At 37.3% G+C, this 20,260-nt stretch overlaps 1 protein-coding gene across 2 annotated transcripts in view; it reads left to right on the forward strand.

Annotated features, from left to right (window-relative positions):
- The first annotated feature begins 213 nt into the window (after window positions 1–213).
- LOC145788257 (focal adhesion kinase 1-like) overlaps window positions 214–20,260 on the forward strand; it is a 77,161-nt gene continuing 57,114 nt past the window's right edge. Inside the window, exons 1-11 of one of the 2 annotated variants that reach the window (XM_082600036.1) lie at window positions 214–494; window positions 5,112–5,279; window positions 9,336–9,410; window positions 9,570–9,662; window positions 11,400–11,490; window positions 14,527–14,958; window positions 15,818–15,912; window positions 17,281–17,330; window positions 18,278–18,467; window positions 18,977–19,085; window positions 19,801–19,909. In XM_082600036.1, coding sequence (XP_082456162.1) covers window positions 377–494; window positions 5,112–5,279; window positions 9,336–9,410; window positions 9,570–9,662; window positions 11,400–11,490; window positions 14,527–14,958; window positions 15,818–15,912; window positions 17,281–17,330; window positions 18,278–18,467; window positions 18,977–19,085; window positions 19,801–19,909 — 1,530 coding nt within the window. In that variant the 5' untranslated portion in view covers window positions 214–376. The remainder of the gene's footprint in view (window positions 495–5,111; window positions 5,280–9,335; window positions 9,411–9,569; window positions 9,663–11,399; window positions 11,491–14,526; window positions 14,959–15,817; window positions 15,913–17,280; window positions 17,331–18,277; window positions 18,468–18,976; window positions 19,086–19,800; window positions 19,910–20,260) is intronic. The other variant, XM_082600037.1, reaches the window with a different exon arrangement.

Genomic DNA, 20,260 nt, shown 5'->3' on the forward strand with positions numbered 1-20,260 from the left:
TCAACAACTAATAAACAGAAATTTTATGTGACTCAATACTTCGTGGTCTTATTTTGGCTTTGTTTCAAAATAAACTGGCTAAGAATTTTGATTTGCTTAGAAAATATAGCCAGCCCAGTTTCGAATAGCTTGGCCGTAAAGATGTAAAAACCATTTCGCCACAGTAGCCTACTTAGGCTAGAATTAATTAGCCTATATATTTTTTTCAGCAACAAAGCGTTTAAGAATTGTGATTTTGCGCAATCACAGTTGAACTATTTTCAAATTAGGCCAATATCAACAACTTTTTGGGCCAAGCCCAAATTGTAGGCAATCTAAGGAAAACATCTTGCTTTGAAATAAGGACTATGCTGATAGTACGACGACTGGTCTCAAAATGTTAAAGTTTGCCTCTTCAAAAGACTCAAAAAAGAAAGAAAAAAAGGAGAAACGAGCAAGCAAATTGTTTTTCGGCTCAAGCCAAGACTCCGACACTTCGGTAACTTCCAGTGAACGTAAGTTTTTGACGCTTTTAAACAATATTGTCATTGAATGATACGGGGAAGTTGCCTATAGTGGTAAACGAGCTACCTTCCATAACGGAAACCTGGCTTCGAATAAAGAGTTGCCGAACCTCTGCTCTTTAATCAACAAGTCGATTGCTAACCATTCTTTCGAAAAAAGTACTTTCTGAAGAAGGTGCCATAGAAAGAAAATTGTCACTCTAAATCACTATATCTTTTGACCTGTCAATTCTCCGCTTGCAGAACAATTCTAAAGCTGAATAAGACCTGAATAGATGCTCTTTTTTTGTAAGTGTTAAAGATGAACTAATGGGATAACTTTATATCTGTGAACTGAGAAAGGCTCTCTGGAAACTGTGTAAAGGCAGCTTCGCACACCTACAGCCCGTAAAGTCTTTGAACCATTGACATAAGCCTGTTTATCGAGGTTCACTGTTTGAAATTTTTACATAGGCCTACTTGTAGCCTGAAATTTACTTCATCCAATAGGTGTACCGGTAGCATAATGAAAAATAGCCTTGAAGTGCGTTGCTCAAGTGCATGCTAGATGCTGCATGTTCAAATATTTATACGTGAATTCACGACATATATTCACGTATTAGAAGAAAAAACGCTTGGTTTCCAATGATCCTACTTAATAACCTAAGAAAAGGTAGATGTAAAAAAACAAGACTTTGTTGGTGTTCATCTAAAAACAACAACCGTCTGTTGCATGATTGCATAGGCCTACCTCTTTTTCTTTTGGCTTTATTCCCACTTCAAGTGAAATCGCCGCTGCAGATGGCAGTTTTCCACATCACTCTTTCAGCAGCATCTTTTTCCTTCACTTCTACTGCAGCATATTTTTCACCCCGTTAGCTCAGTGGTTACGCGCCTGGCTCAAGATCACGCCGCACTGGTTCGGTTCTCGTGCAGGGGCGCCGGAACGATTTTTGACTGGGGGGGCAAGATTACAAAAAAAGGGCACTTTTGTTTACTAAAAGGCCAATTTTTTTTCAAGTTTTAAGATAAGACATAGCGATAATGCTAATCTATTAGCTCACTATGTATTGAGTAATGATAGCCTACTTGTGTCCGGTATACAAAGAAGGGCATTATGCTATGTTATCATGATGTAACCTACTGTCAAGCCTTAAAGCAGCCTGCAGCCATGGCCGCTAAGTAGTGCTTGAATGACCGCCGGTGCTACCTCCTCAATCGGCCAAGTTTGGCCGCCGGTCTCTTCTAGCCAATTATTTAATTTCGCAATAGAATGATCGTGGATTAATTGTGGAAAATATGTAGTATCAAAGAGTGGCACAAACTTAGGTCAGCGCGTCATAATCGCCACTGTTGCATTGTGCGGGAATATTGATGGAATATATCCATCTGCGATCACCAGCTATAAGTCTTGTTTGTAATTCCCGACGTTTATTTTAACAAAGTCTCAATCCAAAGTGCTAATTTACATCGGCTGGCAATATTGTCGTTTTTATGTCGATTCGATGTTGTCGGACATTGAAGCGTTGTTAAAAAGGAGAACTAGGTTAGTTGACATCCGAGATCATATTATGCAAAAATTATGCTTCTTTTAGTAATGTCCTTCACATCATTGAAATACTTATTTTGTCATCGTCAACACATGTCGAAAGTTGTTTTTCGTTGCTAAAAAGAATTTTAGGGGAGTGGCGAACTTTAAAATCAGCCACATTGGAGACACTCGTGCGAGTGTCGTTAGATAGTCCCGCAGTACTGGATTACAATCTATTGCGTGGTGCAACGATTCTATTGTAGGACGTCGCCCAGGCCCAGACTTCAACAACGCTAAGTGATCATTTTAGCATTGTTGCAAGTTTAATTCTATTTACTTGTGCTATCGTTATTTTTTTTTGTATTTTGGTCTCCAAGCACGCAGATTTGGCCGCCGAGAAGGAGCACCCGGTAGGCCACGATGGCAGGAATGGAGGAACCACGTGGGCCTCGTGGGCCTGGGCCCACCTACTTTATTTTCTGGGTGGGCCTGGCCCACCCACTTTTGAAAGCCAAATTTCTTTGAAAAGGTAGTGAAAACGGTAATTTAGAGAAGAATTTCCAAAAAAAAGCTCTTCACTCATTTGATACACACTAGTTTGATTACACAGGCCAACAAAACAATTTTGACACAAAAGGTGAGAGTCATTTCAGAGTAGGCCTATTTCAGGGCCCTGATTCCAAAAATGCACTTAGTTTCTTCGAATTTTCGAAACTACCAGGAATTGAATTTCGAACCAAGATTACAATCTTTCGTAACAAGGATAAAATTTTAAGCAGCTACTTTATTGATACGGTATAAATGGCCTTCGTACCTTGATGGGTGTTGCTCAGTAGGCCTATAGTAAGTCTACCATAATAAAAAATTGCGTTTGTTTATCGATGGCTTTGTTTTGCTTATTCGTCTAGTTTGTTAAGCAAAACAATGTATGTATTTTATTTGTACTTAGTAGCTTAGTATGTCTGATATTGTTGAAGTCAATAAATATACAGTATTAAGGTGATTGATTTCAAATGGCGTTTATACAACTCAGAAATGTACCTAGGATTACTTTCAGTTTTGTCTATGTAATAAACGACACGATGTTAAATCTATAGAGGCTCAAAATTGCAAAAAAAATGTTTTTGCTGTAGGCAATCTTAAAAACTAGAGCCAATTCGAAAAAAAAGTGCATTTTCGGAATCAGGGGCCTCGAAATACCCTAAAATGACTCTCACATGCCGTGCCTTTAAAAAAAAATTTTTCTGTTTGCCTGTGTTACCTTTGATAGCTCAATGATGAAATGTAATCTTCAAACTTTTCTGTTGAGCCCACTGTTGATGGGAAGCACGTGTGGGTGTGGTTGCGTGTGGTAATCTATAAATCAATCTAATTGTTCTCCAAGGTTAAAACAATGATATCATTACATACTATGCAGTGCATGCACGTCGGCCTACTGTGTAATGCTGCAGATTATTTTTCCCAGGTTGGTATTATAACTGTGTGTGTATATTGCCTTTTTATTTGTGTGTACATCGCCATATTTTGTACAGCGCTATAGAGCAATTTAACAATTTTGTAATTTATTTGGCCAAATCGGACCCAAAAATGGAAATTTTTCGCTGGTTGGCATAAAAGGCAATCATGAAAACACAATGTATAAGCGATTTGAAGTATAAGGAATGCAGCAATGTCATGGGGGTCTGGAGGGCGTAGCCCCCCAGAAGTTTGATTAACTTTGACTGCTACGCCTTTGGGCCCACCTACTTTTAAAATGGTTCCTCCATCCCTGCACGATGGCTGCCGGAAAAAAACGAGTTTTAAGGCCTGTAGCCTACTGTGTTGCAAAATTTTGTGCCGTAAATATTATTTTGAAGCAAAAATAAAAGATTATAATTAGGCTAAAAGCGAATAGCAGAAATTGTTATAATGCAAAATGTGCAGTAGCTTACATGACTTTAAAAGGGCACCATTGCCCCCCCTGCCCCTCCATCTGCAGAAAAACTGAAGGCAGGGGGGGCATCCGCCCCCCTGCCCCCCCGCTTCCGGCGCCCCTGTTCTCGTGGTGTGCGCTTGAGCAAAGCATTTCAGGACTGCTCTTCATTCAGCGGCACCTAAGTGAATGGAATATTTTCGAAGCAAGAACCATTCAACAATCGGAAAACTTTACTCTGACAATCTCGGTAACCGGCCCTGCGTCAAGAGCCTCTATAGGCTACTGTATAAGCCTAAGTATGCAAAACTACCGTACCAGGAATAACCAATTAACGATTCAAAATAAGAAATAAGAATAAGAATTCAAAGCGAAACCAATATCTTTTGCCACAAAGTCTCTCTATCTTCTTTTCGGCCTTTCTAGCTTTCTTTTTACCAACTTCCAATTATTGTTTCATTCTTCTTACGACATAATTGCCAACATGACTTAATCAAATTCAATTACTTTCCATTACGCTGTGGTTTCAAACTGGTTTGATTATTATTAATCTTTATCCTCAGACTGACAAAACCTCGATAGGTTATTCCTGGTAGTTTCGCATACTTGTAGAGCTGGGCTACTCAACTGACGGACCGCGTTCCGAATCCGGACCTTCTGGGAGTTGATGGTGGACCTTGAGCTTTTGGAAGAATAACCTCATGGCCACGTTTCAGGGCTTCTTTAAACAGATTTCTACTGGGAGTGGGAAGAAGCATTTTTTACTCTAATTATCCTAGTTGCTGGGAGGCTTCGACTCCCCAACACTTTCTCAGAAATCCAATTCGAGTTACATTTTATCTAAAAAAGTGGTTTGGTACAAATAATTCAACTTTTGTGGTTGCGTGAGAAATAACTTATTGACCGGACCGCTAAAAATATTCAACTTGTCAAACTCGACCTTTGTTACCATTTGTTGAGTAACCCTGTTGCAGAGGCTTTCGGCGTAGGGCCGGTTACCGAGGTTGACAGGGGAAGTTTTCGATTGTTAAAGTGTTGTTGCCGGGAAATTATTCCACCCATTAAGTGCCGCTGAATGGACAGCAGTCCTTAGAATTGTGAAACAAATTGTCCGAATTGGTAGGCTTATGCAGTCAACAACAGAATGGCAAGCTGTCCGCCTGAATGTCTCTGATTCTTGTTGTAGATGTCACTAAGACGCAAAACAATTCTAAAAGTTCGGATAACGGAAAAGTGGATGGAAGGAAGCATTCAAAAGACAACATCATGCCCAACGTAAAGAATTGGCATTCTGACGACACAACACCAAACAAAAACACTTCGTCGACGCAGTTAAAAGTATTTCAATGTGGAGGTGAGATGGAAGTTGATACTGCAATCAGAAATAAAAATATTTAAATAATATTTAAAAAATAGATGTTCTAAAAAAAAATTACCCAAAACATAAATTTAATAAAATTAGGCTACGGTACGTAAAAAAATAAAATCTGAAATTGTTTTTCCTAAATTTCCACTAAGCTTGACCAAACTCAACAATCTTTGCCCCCAGCTTTACATCTATGCAGCTTAACAGTAACCTAATTAAAATTAATTAATTATTGTTGTTTATTTTTATTTTCCATTTTGTTGATTTAACCTTGACTGCACACAAGCTAACACAAGCCTAGCATGTTGCAGACAGGACATGTTGATATTTATAAAGTAAGCGCAAGGGAATAGGCTACTTTGTGATATTATGTTTTGATCACTTAATAATTGCATAGAAGGCTTTTTAATTAAAAATTTTCTGTATGTTCACTATTCATTTTCATTATCCTTGGTTTTGGTGCGGTTTGGTGTAGCCTAAGTGGGTGAAATAACACATTTTCTACCTCAGATTTTTATTTGATTTTGTGACATTCGATTCCAATGTAAACTTATAAAATCCTTAAAGCAGATTTTTCAACCTGTTTAAATTTGTTACGTTGTTGTTATCCACTTTTCATAACTTACCCAGTCACCCTCTTTGTGACAGCTGTTATCAGGAGATCAATATCACAAACGTTGCAGAAACATCGATGTTGTTGGTCACAGTTAGATTCACTCTCAATAGCTAGCCTCTTGAGGTTTATATTTACAGACCAGCAAAAACATTCCAAAACGTGGTAGCCTAGACCTCATCAATGTTTTTGTTTGAAAGCAAACACACCTAAAACTATAGGCTAGGTTACATAAAAAAGAGAGACTCGCTGACCGGATAGTCTGAAATTGTCTTGCGTGCCGTAATCTATTCCAAATGTAAACCTTTGTCGTAAGCCCACAAGAAACATATGCCCACAAGAAACATATACAGTAGGCTACTGTAACTTATTTAAAGTCATCACTTCAACTTGAAAAAAAAAAGATTATAGCCGTCAAAGCTTGGTGTTATTGGCGCTGATAGCTCAGTTAGGAACTCTCGATCCGATATAGGCCTGTAGCAACAAGTAGTGACGATGGTTCACTCGGTGTTTGCACACCATGCAGCATAGGCGTAGCCAGGGGGGGGGGGGGCGAAAGGGGCCATGCCCTCCCCAAATTTTCGAAGTTTGGATTCCGAAGTTGAGCCCTTTGTTGAAAATATAATCAAATTTGTAGAAATTTATAACGTTTTCCAAGACATCTGGCTATTAACACCCCAAGGACTTGTTTTAGACACACAGAAAGACACCAATAAATTTTGCAAATCGTAAATCGCGCAAAATTTACTGGATTTACGTTTCTTTTAACTAATTTGTGGAAGCAATTTCAGAATGGCTTACTCTGTTAGGTTTTTCTGTAGCTGAGTTTTTGGTGTTCTCTAATTTTAGCCGCAGATGTTGCCCGTTCGTGTGTAAGAGCTACCTTTAATAAGTTAATAGCTGTTTATCTGCTAATAAATTTCATACAAATATTACCCTAAAAGTGTTTCCAGAAAGCGCTATAATCCAATATTCAAGGTTAATTTTGCAAATATTTTCCGGGGGGGCATGCCCCGGCCCCCTTAGAAAACGCGTGCCTTCGGCACGCTTTAACCCCCACCAGTTTCATTGCTTCCCCTTGCTCAAGCCACCAGGATACGCCACCAGGATACGCCACCAGGATACGCCACCAGGATACGCCACTGCACATCAGGTGCACATACGTGCATACGCCACTGCACATAAATCAAACACTTTGTCGTTCTCTTCAATTCATCAAATATTTGGCCCCCCCCCCCAAATTTTTTTCCTGGCTACGCCACTGCCATGCAGTTAAAAAGTTCACTTCGCATGGCCTGCAGCTTTTCTTTCAGAGGCACTTAGGCCTGGTGGATAAAATATCTGCAGACAACTTCAGCAACAAGCCAAAACTTTACTTAGCTTCTGCAAAATACAAATACAAAACTTCTGCAATCTATAGGCTACTTAATATCATTGCTGAGAACACTTTATTTCTGTATAAAATTTGTAAATAGTCCTTGTTTCGATAGTCCGTTACCTAATTACAATATATGTGTGTGTGTATTAGGCCTAGTTTGTTTTTGTGATGTTGTTAGGTTTATTTGTGTTCTCATTGCTTTAAGAATTGGCGATCCAGTTGTTTCAGGAACGAGGAGACGACTGCTTCTTGAATGATTCATCTAGCCTACTTGTTTTAAAGTACCGGTATCAGGTTTGGTGGCCGTGCTTAACCATATTTATCGATGCATATACCGCAATATGTTTTGTTACTGTATTTCTTTTTCATAATATCATTTTTTTTGCATTCAGACAAAGAAAAATAAATTGAATTGAATTGCTTGGCTATTCTGCGGTTTGAAACCCAACCCTCAATACGAAGAAGGAACATAATGATGATGATTCCAAAAATAAATAACGTATTCTTACAATTAATAAAGCCGTTCTTCGGTGGTTTTATCTGGCTCTGGTTTTATTAGCAGGCCTATTGAAACGGATTCGAGCTCAAGTCGTCATTATTATTGCGCGGATAAAAATTAAATAATATATTGCAAGCAACCAGGACAAAACAAGAAGTAACTAATTTCAATAAAATTACATCATGGAATTACATGAATTATGGTATAGCCTAATAGCTTAAACCCTTGTGGTTGGTGACTCCGAGATTTGCATCTATCTCGGGCTCTGCTTTGCAGTAAAACAAAAAAAAAACATGAAGGATTATTAGAATCTCATTGGCAACATGAAAAACTTATTAAACTTGAAGTTGAATTGAAAAGCATCCTATTTTTCCTACGAATACGATGGTTTTGATTTCGTACTGATTACAGAAAGCGCTTTCATTCCAGTGAATCCTTTATTGAAAAATGGTTTGTCTAGTGTGAGAAGTTTGCTTAAGGCTACGTAGTAGACAGACTTTTGGCAATCAGCTCAGTGCACTGCAGAGTGATTCGTGCTGGTACCGGTAGGTGTGGGTTCACTTCCATTCAAACGAAAGCTTCAGTCAGGACAATAATCATTAATCAGTACACATTATGAATATGCTACAAATTAAAAGAGTACACCAGCTAAAATAAATTAGCAGTTACAAAATGATGTAGGCTCCCTAGACCACAAAATCCATCATTTTTACATTGGTTTAACGTCTGCAGACATATGGGCTTCTTTGCATTATATTACATTTAAGTAATAATGAGTGTTGTTTGATTAAGTGACGAGAAATCAACCCCAGTCCCCATAGCAATATTATTACGGTACTGCATTAAGCACGGTACCTTAGGCTAGGCTAGATATCACTGAGGAATTTTACATAAAACTACAAGCCTGGATCAAAGCACTTTTTCGATACTTCCAGGCTACCGGTATAAAACATTGGTATAAGTAGGCTACTTCCTTCATAAAGTTCTTGTGTTATGGGGATAATTTGTCAATATTTCGGTAGAAATTTCTCTTTAATCTACAGTACGGTACTATGTTTTTAGTGAATACCGTACGGTATGATGCATTTCAAAGATATATATATATAGGCTAACACTTTAGGCTGATTTCTTTTGGATAAACAATGTCTCACCTTATGACAGCTAAATGTATAGCGTATGTTTTTGCTCTTCTGTATAATTGAATAAACTTTTACTACTTACGAATCATGCTTTGAGGCAGTGAATAGCCTGTAGAATAGTGGTACATTTAACATTCTGCCATCGTGGTGGCATCACGGTTCTACTGATTTAAATTTATAGGGTACTATATATGTATATATTTATAGTTTTTTGATGCTATTCAAACCACTAGGCTACAGTAAATCCTACGTTTTATGATTTCTTTTACTGCTGTGTTCAGGGCTACCCATTTTTTAATGATTAAATCTTAGTGTATTTGTGTATCATGTTGAGAGATCTTTAAGACTTCTTGTGCCTTTTTTACTCCATAAAATTGCCATTGTTTTATTGAAATCTACACTTTTTGTTTTACAGAGCATATTTGGTTGACATTTGATGCATTATTTCAATGGTGTTCTGAAATTCGACATGATACTGCTCTAGGTCCAGGTATACAACATACAATGAATGGCGAAAAATAGCTGAACTTTGGTTTGTAATTGTTTCATTACAAAAAGTGATAAGAATAATAATTTTGCCAATCTGAAACTGAAGCGGTTAGCCTAAATGTTTCAATGTCTTGTACTGATCACCACTTTTATATCACAGATGCCCAACGTTGTAAAATTAAAAACCTTCTTAGTCAGGATCTGCCACCTGATTTAGAAGAAGAATCGTTAGATATACCAACCTCTACTGGAGGTAAATTAATCTTTGTAACTCAAACTATCGTATCTCCAGAAGTTTCGTGTGATTAGGCTACATATGAAACCATTTTTGTTATATCAAAAATATTAAGCTATTTCCAAATCAGTTTACCTTTACAACTTACATATAATATAGTTAATTTCAGTATTGTTATTATCTTTATTACTTTGTTGTGTTATATGTAATTAAAAGATGAATAAGTCCTCTGCTTTACAACATCTCATATGTTATTATTGTTGCAATGAGTTAGTCATAAATGTTGAAAGTGACACAATGGTAACTGTATTGTTATCTAGTTTTTTTCGTAATTTTTTTCATAAACAACTTTGATTTTTGTTGTAAAAACTAAAATAGAGAATGCTGCATTGAGTACAAGTTCAAGAAATCATATTAAATTTGTCATGCTTATCAAGAAATAGGCTATGTTGTAGACTGCAGTATGGGTTGATTTTAATCTCAGAATGTTAAAATTCATTGAACAAAGTCCTGTGAATGATGATTCAATTGACTTGATTATGAACAATGATACAAGTTGTGTACCTACACGAGTGCATGGCACACATAGTATAGTATTTAGTATACAAACGTTCTTGCTTTTTTTCTGTTTTTAATATTTATTCAAAGCTTGTCATATCAGTGTCGGATCCAGATAAGAGCATTGTTGGTAATGTGTATAATGAGAATGCAGAAAGCAAAATTATTTTGACTTTTAGACAAGTTTATGTTTGGGTTCATTTTTGTAAAATTAACCTGCATGGTTAGTTTTTTTATATTGTTTTTTTTTTTGCATCAGACAAGGTTGGGTCCACGTCTTTTAGGCGCAGACAGTTAGGTGCCGGTCAAATAGGTGCGCACACTGTGGCGTCAGGACATTTAGGTGCGGAGCACTGAGGCGCCCGGTCATTTAGGTGCTATTCCTAGTCGGCTAAAGTCTGCAGATTGTATCAGCTTGGCAGGTAGGACAGTGCTTTTCACACAAAATGTTTATTGAACAGAAAAATATGTCACGCCTTCCGTTAATGAAGCTGCTTAAACCGGCAATGCTTTTCACACAAAATATTATATTGAACAGAAAAATATATTGCTTTTAATGCGCCTGTTTGGCATTTATTTGTTGTTAGTCTAGGTTTGCGTTGAATGCGTCGGGGAAAGCTTTATGAATAAATTATTCAAGTTTCCGAACATGACGGAGTTCACTTTTAGTTAAGTCAAATAATTACTACACTAAATATCAATATAAAATATACAACATATAAATATAAAATATATGTTGTCTCACACGTACTCGCAACCATTGCTCTACTTGCCAAGCCGATACAATCTGCAGACTTTACTAGAAATAGCACCTAAATGAACGGGCGCCACAGTGCTCCGCACCTAAATATCCTGACGCCACAGTGTGCGCGCCTATTTGACTGGCGCCTAACTGTCTGCGCCTAAAAGACTTGCTCCCACAAGGTTGTCCATGTTCAATATACAAAGTAAAAAAGCATACTTTTTGTCATAACCTATAACTACACAAAATTTGCTTGAGGAAAGAAGGAAATTTCTGCCATCACTTACAGTTCAAAGTAGAATTTTTTCAATTTAACGGATATTACTGTACAATGTACATTGTGCAATATATGCAATCCAGTTCAGAATTGCAGTAGATTGCAGAAAATAGCTTTCAAAATTTGTTCCATAGAGCTCTGTCAATTGCATAATTAACTAAACAACGTTTCTATCCAGATAGCAGAACAAGTGCAAGTCATCAGCCTTTTCTCGAAGAATCTAATACTGTTATTCAACGACGAGAGTCATCTCCTGCTCATTCGCAGGCGTAAGTGGAGTGTTCACTTATTATAAAAGTGTTAACAACTGTATTAGTGATTGGCATGGGTTGTATATGTTCCAGTACTAACTTTATGAATCACTAATGACTAACTAATCAACTTATTGTTGGATTATAGTATTGTATTACAAAATCTAACAATACTAAATTGCTTCTTGAAGTTGTTGGTTATTATGGTAAAATATGTCTGGATATGTAACATGGTGAATTGTCTTTTTAATAACTCAATTAAAACTTATGGATTCATATAAAGTAATTGTTTGTAATAAAATAGTATATAGATGTGAAATGCTCAGCTGTATAGTTGTTTAGTTGTTGTGATCTATTTCAACGTTGAGAAAAATGAGAACTTCTGATTTTAACTAATTATTCCATCAAGTATTATAATTTATGATGGCTGATACACTAAATTGTGTGTTGATTACACACTACAGTGATCTATATCAACGATCAATTGATAGTGAAGGTATTTTAGAAGATAAATTATATTGTATGTTTTTTGAAATATGAAAGTAAGAAGTATAATTTTTCTGTTTTAAACTGGGACCATGAGTGGTAGACTGGTAGATTTTATGAAATGTCTGCGAGTTTTTTAGTGGCTAGGCAGATGTGATTGGTCAATGGTCAACCTCATAAGAAAAAAGTATAAACAAAATTTTGGGAGCAAGTCTTTTAGGCGCAGACAGTTAGGCGCCGGTCAAACAGGCACGCACACTGTGGCGTTTGAATATTTAGGTGCTATTCCTAGTAAAGTCTGCAGATTGTATCAGCTTGGCAGGTAGGGCAATGCTTTTCACACAAAATTTTATATTGAACAAAAAAATATGTCATGGCTTCCGTGAGTGAAGCTGCTTAAACCGGCAATGCTTTTCACACAAAATGTTATATTGAACAGAAAAATATATCATATTGTTTTTTAATGCGCGTGTTCGGCGTTTATTTGTTAGTCCAGGTTTTGCGTTGGCAAAAGCTTTATCAACAATTATTCAAGTTTCCGAACATGACTGAGTTTACTTTTAGTGAGTCAAATAATAACTACACTAAACAGTAAAAAATATACTGTAGCCTTTATTCAAGCGGGTGGTAGGCTTGAGTGAAGATTAACTTAGTTTTCCGTCGAAATCCGACTAGGTTTAATAACGAGCAAAGTCGCACCATTATGCTTGCAACTTGTAGCCAGGGTTCATATGCCCTATAGAAATGTATTCATGTAGTGGAGCATTGTCTCACACGTAGTTACGTATCCGCCACACGACCAATCCATTCCGAGTAGAAGTAATTGCAAAAGATAACAGATTAAGTAAGGTTCCATCTGGCTGCAACCTGTGTTCAAGATGCATAGCAAATGTCCTGTGGAGATGTGCTAATATCAAGAGTAGTAGAGCGTTGTCTCGCACCTCATCTCCACACGCGCATCGACAAAACAACATATTTTCTGTTCAATATAACATTTTGTGTGAAAAGCATTGTCCTACCTGCCAAGCTGATACTATCTGCAGACTTTACTAGGAATAGCACCTAAATGAACAGGCGCCACAGTGCTCCGCACCTAAATATCCAGACGCCACAGTGTGCGCGCCTGTTTGACCGGCGCCTAATTGTCTGCGCCTAAAAGACGTGGACCCAAATTTTTTATATAAAGATAAATGTACTAGCCTAATGAAAGGCTAATAAATGTACTGATGAATAGCTAATAGATCCACTGATGAGAAACAAATAAAAGAATTATATAATGCAGAACTAATAACCCTAAATTATAAAAGTAAAACCCTAAATTAGATGAGAAAACAATAATTGTTGAGAGAACAAGATGAAGATACATCATGTTTTGTCATGCGAACTAATTTGATTTCTTAAAACTTGTTCTGTGGTCAACAGTTCTTCATTCCAGTCCGGTTGTTGGCATTTTGTTTCTTGGATTTCATATCAATAAGAGGTGTGTTTTGTCACAATGGCGCTTGCTGCCACACGCAAATTGGCACTTTTCACCTCACATCCCTTATCGGCTATTTATTTTGGCATACTTTTCACCTGTATAGTGTATAGCCTATCACACACCACCACACTTATTCGTTCTAAACTTCATTTATTCAGATGGCGGCACATACTATTCATACCAACGTTACTGTATTGGTCGATCTTCTGGTCCATTTTGTGACTTTTCCAAAAAAGACATATAATTTTTTTTGTAAAAATATTATCATAATAGCATTTTATGGGTGTTTCTGCTTTCAAATGTTTCATGTTTTTTTGTACATTGTTGAATGTTGATTGGTGGGTGGTCATGGCTCGTGTTAAAGGTCATCAAACAAATGGCAGTTTTTATCGTTATTTCAAAAACGTGTATTAAGAGTCTTTCCCTTGTTAAAATGGCACCATTTTTTACTTTAAATATAAAGAGAGCAAAATTTTGGTTTGAATCTTATTGTAAGATATTTAGATCGGAATCAGTGAAACAAAATTTTCTAAAAATTAAAAAAAACATCGTCTGCTTTGTGATAGTTTTCTTTTTTCAAATAGTGAATCATACGCAGTGCCTATTCATTGTGAAAAAGTCAGTTTATCGTTTTTTACTAAGTTTAAAACTAAAACGTACCATACCCATTTACCCATGCAATAAATCAAGTGCTGACTCCATCACTTGAGCAGGGCGAACGCAAAGAAAATCACTTGAATAATCTTTTGATTTAACTATCTTGAGTTATTAAAACGTCAAAGAATTGTTACTAATTCATCTTTTCTATGTAACTGGGTTTGTAATTTTTACCATGCTGGACTTCGGACAGCGTAGACTTAGAATGAGCTACGGTACCAATTTTATTTGCATCAAAGTATTGTTAATTGTGGTTGCAGTGTAATAATTGACAACTTTCTGCATGTGTTTGTTGCTATTATCATGATTCATGTCGTTTTTTTGTTTTTATGCTTGCTACACATCTCTGCGGGTGGATGTCAACTAACTTCAATCATGTGCTCCGTCTCTGCATGCCAATATCATTGTCTTCCACTGACTAACCCAACCAGTGCACGTCAAAAGTTTCTCGAATCACGTCACAAGTTAAAGCCACGTCGCTCTCTCAGTCCTAAAAATCGTCATGCGTACAATTCGGCTCAAGTAGGCGTTGTTTTAAACGACAACCTCACACTATTGGATCCACCTGCCTACGTGGTTGAGAGATCTTCGTCTTATGGTAGTCGATCCAGCCGTGAACCAAACACAAAAGAGGACATTAATCAATATTCGCAATCTTCCAGACCTAGTCGAAATTTGCCACCTGGCCAATCTCCTAACCGCCATAAGAGATCAGTCTCGAACATTATACCAAGATCTCATTACCGAGATTCAAGCCCACACGAAAGCAACTCTTCCCGTAGCCATTTTCTTAACGCAAGCAGCCATCTTGACTTGGGTAACAACAAAGGAGTTTCAAGGTCAAAGTCTTTTTTCCAACCAGGGTAGGTAATAAGGTTTGAAAAACTGATTGAATATAGCATTTTTACACCTACAGTACTACCAATTTTAGCTCCCTAACATGTGGATAGTGGAGTCATACTTTGCTGACGTATTAGCACTGTTCAAAACTAAATACATTGAATTGTTTGTGTCCAAAAGAAACTTCTTGTCTTGGGTTTCGTTTGGAAATGCGTTTGTTGAAGATACAATTTGTTAAGAAATTCACGTAGGCTACATAATCATCGTACGTTATTTCATGTCTTTGAAACGTACCAGAATCTTCGAAGTGCCAAAAATTCATTCTTCAAAGTGGTCTTGCAGATTGAGATTCGAAAATATAAAATATTGCAAGTTGTTGAAGTTGGAAATATATGTCCACTTGTCTTCCTTTTTCTGTTCTAATTATGCTCATGCAGCTTTATCCTTTCGTCACAAAACATGACAAATTGAAAACTTAGGGCTACGTTTGCAATGACTGTTTGAAATAAATATATTTTGAAATATTCTGCTATTTTGAAATATATTGTTTCCACACGAGTTTTTTCTTTTAGTTCGTTTTGTTTCGAATTAAATTTTTTCAAGAAAAAATTTGGTTTTGGCAACGAGCTTGTTTTGAACAGCCCTAATACATACGCTTACTGCTTATGAATTCAGTGAAAGACCTGGAATTCTATTTTTGCTTTGTGTTACGTGGTGAATACATTGTTTTTTTGTTGTTGCCAAACCTGCCTTACTAACCAGTAATCTCAAGAAAAGCTGAAGGTTGAACAAGGTTAAACCCAGGCAGCAAATCGGCCGTTTTTTACATTGATTTGCTGTTTGAGGGCCATTCGAATCTGTCAATTTTTCATTGAATTGTAGGGAACAAAATCTGAGAGTGCCAGGAGAGGAACAACGTTCTGGCATCCGTCGGAGCGTCTCAGAGCGGCCAGTCCAGGGTTCTACACGACATCAAGGTTAGAACTTGTTGTCTTGTTTCCTTTGATTTACAGTAGTCAGTTTACAAAATACAACTAGTTGTGGAGAAATGTTTGCAAGGTTTTTTCCCCAGGGAAAGAATGTATGGGATAATATAGCCAAAGGTAACAAATTCTTATTCCTAAGTATGAAAAGATGTTTGCTATTAAGAAGCTGGCCTAATTCAAAACATCTCCGATAACAAAGATCTGCAATTAATGTAACTGATTCCTACTCATTATTGAGCGAAATCTTTTTCATAAAAAATAGTTTTGAAGATGTTTGTTTGAGTTCGATAAATCAAAGGCAACATTTTTTAAAAAACAGTCCTCCTGTTTATGAGTGTCTTTGGTTTCTACGAATTCTTAGAAAATTAGTTCGCTGTGGATCTAAATGAGGTTTTTTCTTCACTTACCTTTTAAATCTTTTTTTTCTGCGTTGTCGCACAGACCCCGACGCATTTCCACTTTGTACTGTAATTGGTTTCTTGCCTTTTTTTAAAGAAGGATAAGTAATAAATATGTTGGATGATCCGTAGTGTTTATGCCGCAGACGTTCAACGTCAATTAATTAATTCAACGAATTTAATCAATAAATTAATTAAAACAACGTCTGCAGACGTTGAATTTATGTAAAAAGTTTTATGCGCAATTTGTTGTTGATTGCTTCAGAAAATTGCAGTGTGTCTAATCTATTCCTCACGCTTGTGGAACCTTTAAACTACTGTGGTTTGCTTTCGCCAAGGTGTGTTATTGGTATGAATTATGCTGGTCACAGTAAATCTTGTTTTCCCTATCGTCTTTTGTGTTTAGAGATAGAGCTTCGGTAGGGTTTGTTTAGAACCATAGGCATACGAAGCGAGTAACGTCATCAAGTTTAACATCTTCAAGTTTATTTTATATAGAAACACAAAACTACGCAACAAATTAAGGATTGAACGTTTTCGACATCACAAGATGTCCTGCGTAGTTTTGTGCTTCTATATGTAGTAAACTTGAAGATGTCAAACTTGATCAAGTTACTCGGCTTCGTATGCCTATGGTTCAACAGTTTAGAGATAATAATAAATCATTGATCGAGACAGATGAGTGATCTTGTAGGCATCTTTATTTTTACATAAATAATTTATTTATGTTAGATGAAATAAAGTAATAAACATTGATTTTAAAAATAAAAGTTTGTCAGGAAAAGTTATACTGTTTGTGGGGTTTGGCTAAAAGGTTTGAAAAAGATTGCAATAAGTTTTAAATCAGGTTTTTGGCATTGACTTTTGTTGCCATGCGTTTTCATTCTGTTGGAATCTCGTCTTAATGCAGTTTTTCTTTTTTTACAAATCTGTTGTTAAATATCTGTTTTTGTTGTTGCAGTTATACAACGCTACTCCCCCAAAGGCAAAGAAGGCACGCTCACTGCCAATGTGAGAAGATTTAGTTTATTTTCTTGAAATAGCTCTGGTTAAACGTAGTGAAGTGTGTAGAAACAACAGGGCTGTGGAGTCGGGCTAAAAATAAACAACTCCGACTCTTCGATTTATAACTGGCCGACTCCGGACACCGGAGGGGTGGGATGGCGCAGCGGATAAGGCACTCGCTTTCCAATCATGCAATCCTGGTTCGACTCCCGGCTTAAGCTGGTTGTTGAAAATCACCGGTCACTTCTACCCAGGGTTTAATAAATTGGGTGGGCGTAGTTGCTAAAGTAAAGGCGGCCGAGAGAAAGGAACTGGCCACCCTACTCTCGTTAGTGCCAAAGGCTTAGTATAATGAGAACCTTATCTTCTCATCCCCCGATGCTTAGATCAAGTATGGGACTCGCCTTCTCTGGACACGCCAAAATCCCTCCTACTCCATAGCCCTCAGAAACAATCAGTTACAAAGTTCAAGAAAGGTTAATTGTTTAATGTTTATTGCTCTTGATGATAGTTGTACCACTGATTTGTAATTCACTCCTCTTTTTAAATGTTGGCATTTGCACATTTGTGACAACAAGAATTAATTTTGATATAGGGGCAAGGAAGGGGCATACTCAGCCTACTCAAACATGTATAAACATTGAATTTATAACATGACGATGTGAAAAAATACATAATAATGGTCAATTTATGGAGTATTACCAGGCTGAGAAAGCCTTTTATAACACCAGTTTGTCCATAAATGTGTAGGCCTACTGGCCTATAAGATTTGTTTACATTTTCTACGGTTTGTCTTCATTTTGTAGACAATTGAGATGTGCACACTTTACCTTATCAATCTCTTTTCTTCTTCTTCCTGTTTTACGTCTCATTTCCTAGAATCAGGGTAGGACGGGTACAGAAGTCCAAGCAAAACTTCACTCTTAGTGTAACTAGTTCAAAAACATCCCCAGACCCCTTTGTACACGAGAGTGAATAAGAGAAGGACCTCATCGGAAGTAAGTACAAGCAGTGAGGCTCTAGTGTCCGAAGATAACGAAGAAGATCCGTATTCACTTCCCGACGACACCGGAAGAGATCTCTACTTCGACGAGCGTGATCGATCACAGAGTGTTCCTCCTGAATCAACACTAACAGCCAAGGGTACGTTTTGATTTTGAAAGCGCGTCTTGTTAGCCGCCAGATTGTCTGAATTAAGATTTGTGTTGAATAACAGAGAATCCTGATTGCTGAAGTTCAAATCATCGAGATCCGACTGCTGTTAATTGAACGCTGAATTGTCAGGCACTGACATCCATTGATGTGTCTTCGTACCCTGCGCTTGTCTTTGCTTTGAGATCAGGGGCGCCCAGTTTTTTAAGCATAGGTCGTATTTTAACGAGTCAGGATATATTAGAGCATAACTTTACTCGCTTACCATGGAAACTGAATTGGAGCAGTTGCTGAGACTCATGCAGAATAGACAATTATTCTGAGCTGCCGATTAGCTGCTTTATACGTTTGTGCCAGCTTTTAATGATTTTCGTTTGAAAATAACCCTTTACTTAAGTTTCATTACAAATTGTCATTGCAACGTTTATTCAAAGTCTACTTTCGATGGTGACTGTCATAACCATCATTCACTGTTTTGACGTCAAAACCTCTTTATTCAGGAGAACGTCCACGATCTGGAAGCTTTCCCCTGGAAGACTTCAACGACAGGTCAATTGATCCTTACAGCTTACCATTTGATTGCATCAGTCCCGACTCTCAACGTACCAGGTAACAAGGCTGAAGCCTTTTGCTGGATCACGTTATTGACGAAAGGACTTGTTTTCTTCTTTGAAAAGGTTTACTTCGCCGCACCGCACGCTAATCACAAAGTCGTCAAATTTGATTTGAAAGAGTGTCGACTTTTCTTTTTAAAAGATTTAAAAAATCACCAACATTCTATTACAGTTGCTCGTTTGTCTTTAACACTCTGATTTTTTTTAATTACGGTAAATCATTTAGATAAATATCTACTGCCAAGACGGTCAAGAAGTCACCAGGGTTTCCAAATAATTGATGAATTTGCGTGAAGCAGCATCACTTTTTGATAACATCGATTCGCCAGATGTACAATGTACATTCCGTCGAACTTACCTTTGTACCCACCTCAAGAAGTGGGTCACCACTGACTGAGATTGTTCGTGGGCAGACTAAAGAAAGTTTCATGATGACCAGAGAATGACGCGCTTGCAAGCTACAGCATAGATGCACTAGTTGTGTGGGCGGTTTGATGCTTTACCTGGTGTCGAAATGGTAATTATTAGTACCCAGACATCAAAATCCGTCATCTTTACATTGATTCAACGTCTGCAGACGTTGAATCAATGTAAAAAATGATGGATTTTGTTTGGGTGTTATTTGCAACCGAGTTATGAAGCTATCACTTGTGAATTTAAGCTGCTGCTTTTGTAGACTGACAAAGCATTATTGTGGCCTTTTTTTGCAGTTCGTTAGGAAGTCCTGGTTTGGACGAAGTTGATCGATTAAACGCGCACGGACAAAGTTATTCAAACATCCAACAACTCCACGACAAGTTCATTAAGTCTTTCGAAGAGGTTAGTCATTTCAACTTGTCAGCATTACTCGGACTGAGAAGGCTTCCGAGGCTATAGCCATTGCACTTTCGCATTGTATGAAGGATTTGAACCACTGACGCAGGTTCGATCACCGGCGGTGATACGTTTCCACTTGAAGCAAGTGCTGCTTCTGCTCCACCGGTCATTTCATTGAAAATTTTCTTTACCCAACCAGCAAATTGTTATTTTTACATTGCTTTAACGTCTGGTTTTGCAAATGTTGCATCAATGTAAAAATGACTGATTTGCTTTCTAAGTGTCAGCGAATGCACTTTGTCGTATGTGCACTAAACGCCACTCAATGACCAACTTGGCTTGAACTTGTTTTGT

Source organism: Aplidium turbinatum, chromosome 2, assembly GCF_918807975.1.
Source record: "Aplidium turbinatum chromosome 2, kaAplTurb1.1, whole genome shotgun sequence".
NCBI classification, from domain to species: domain Eukaryota; kingdom Metazoa; phylum Chordata; class Ascidiacea; order Aplousobranchia; family Polyclinidae; genus Aplidium; species Aplidium turbinatum.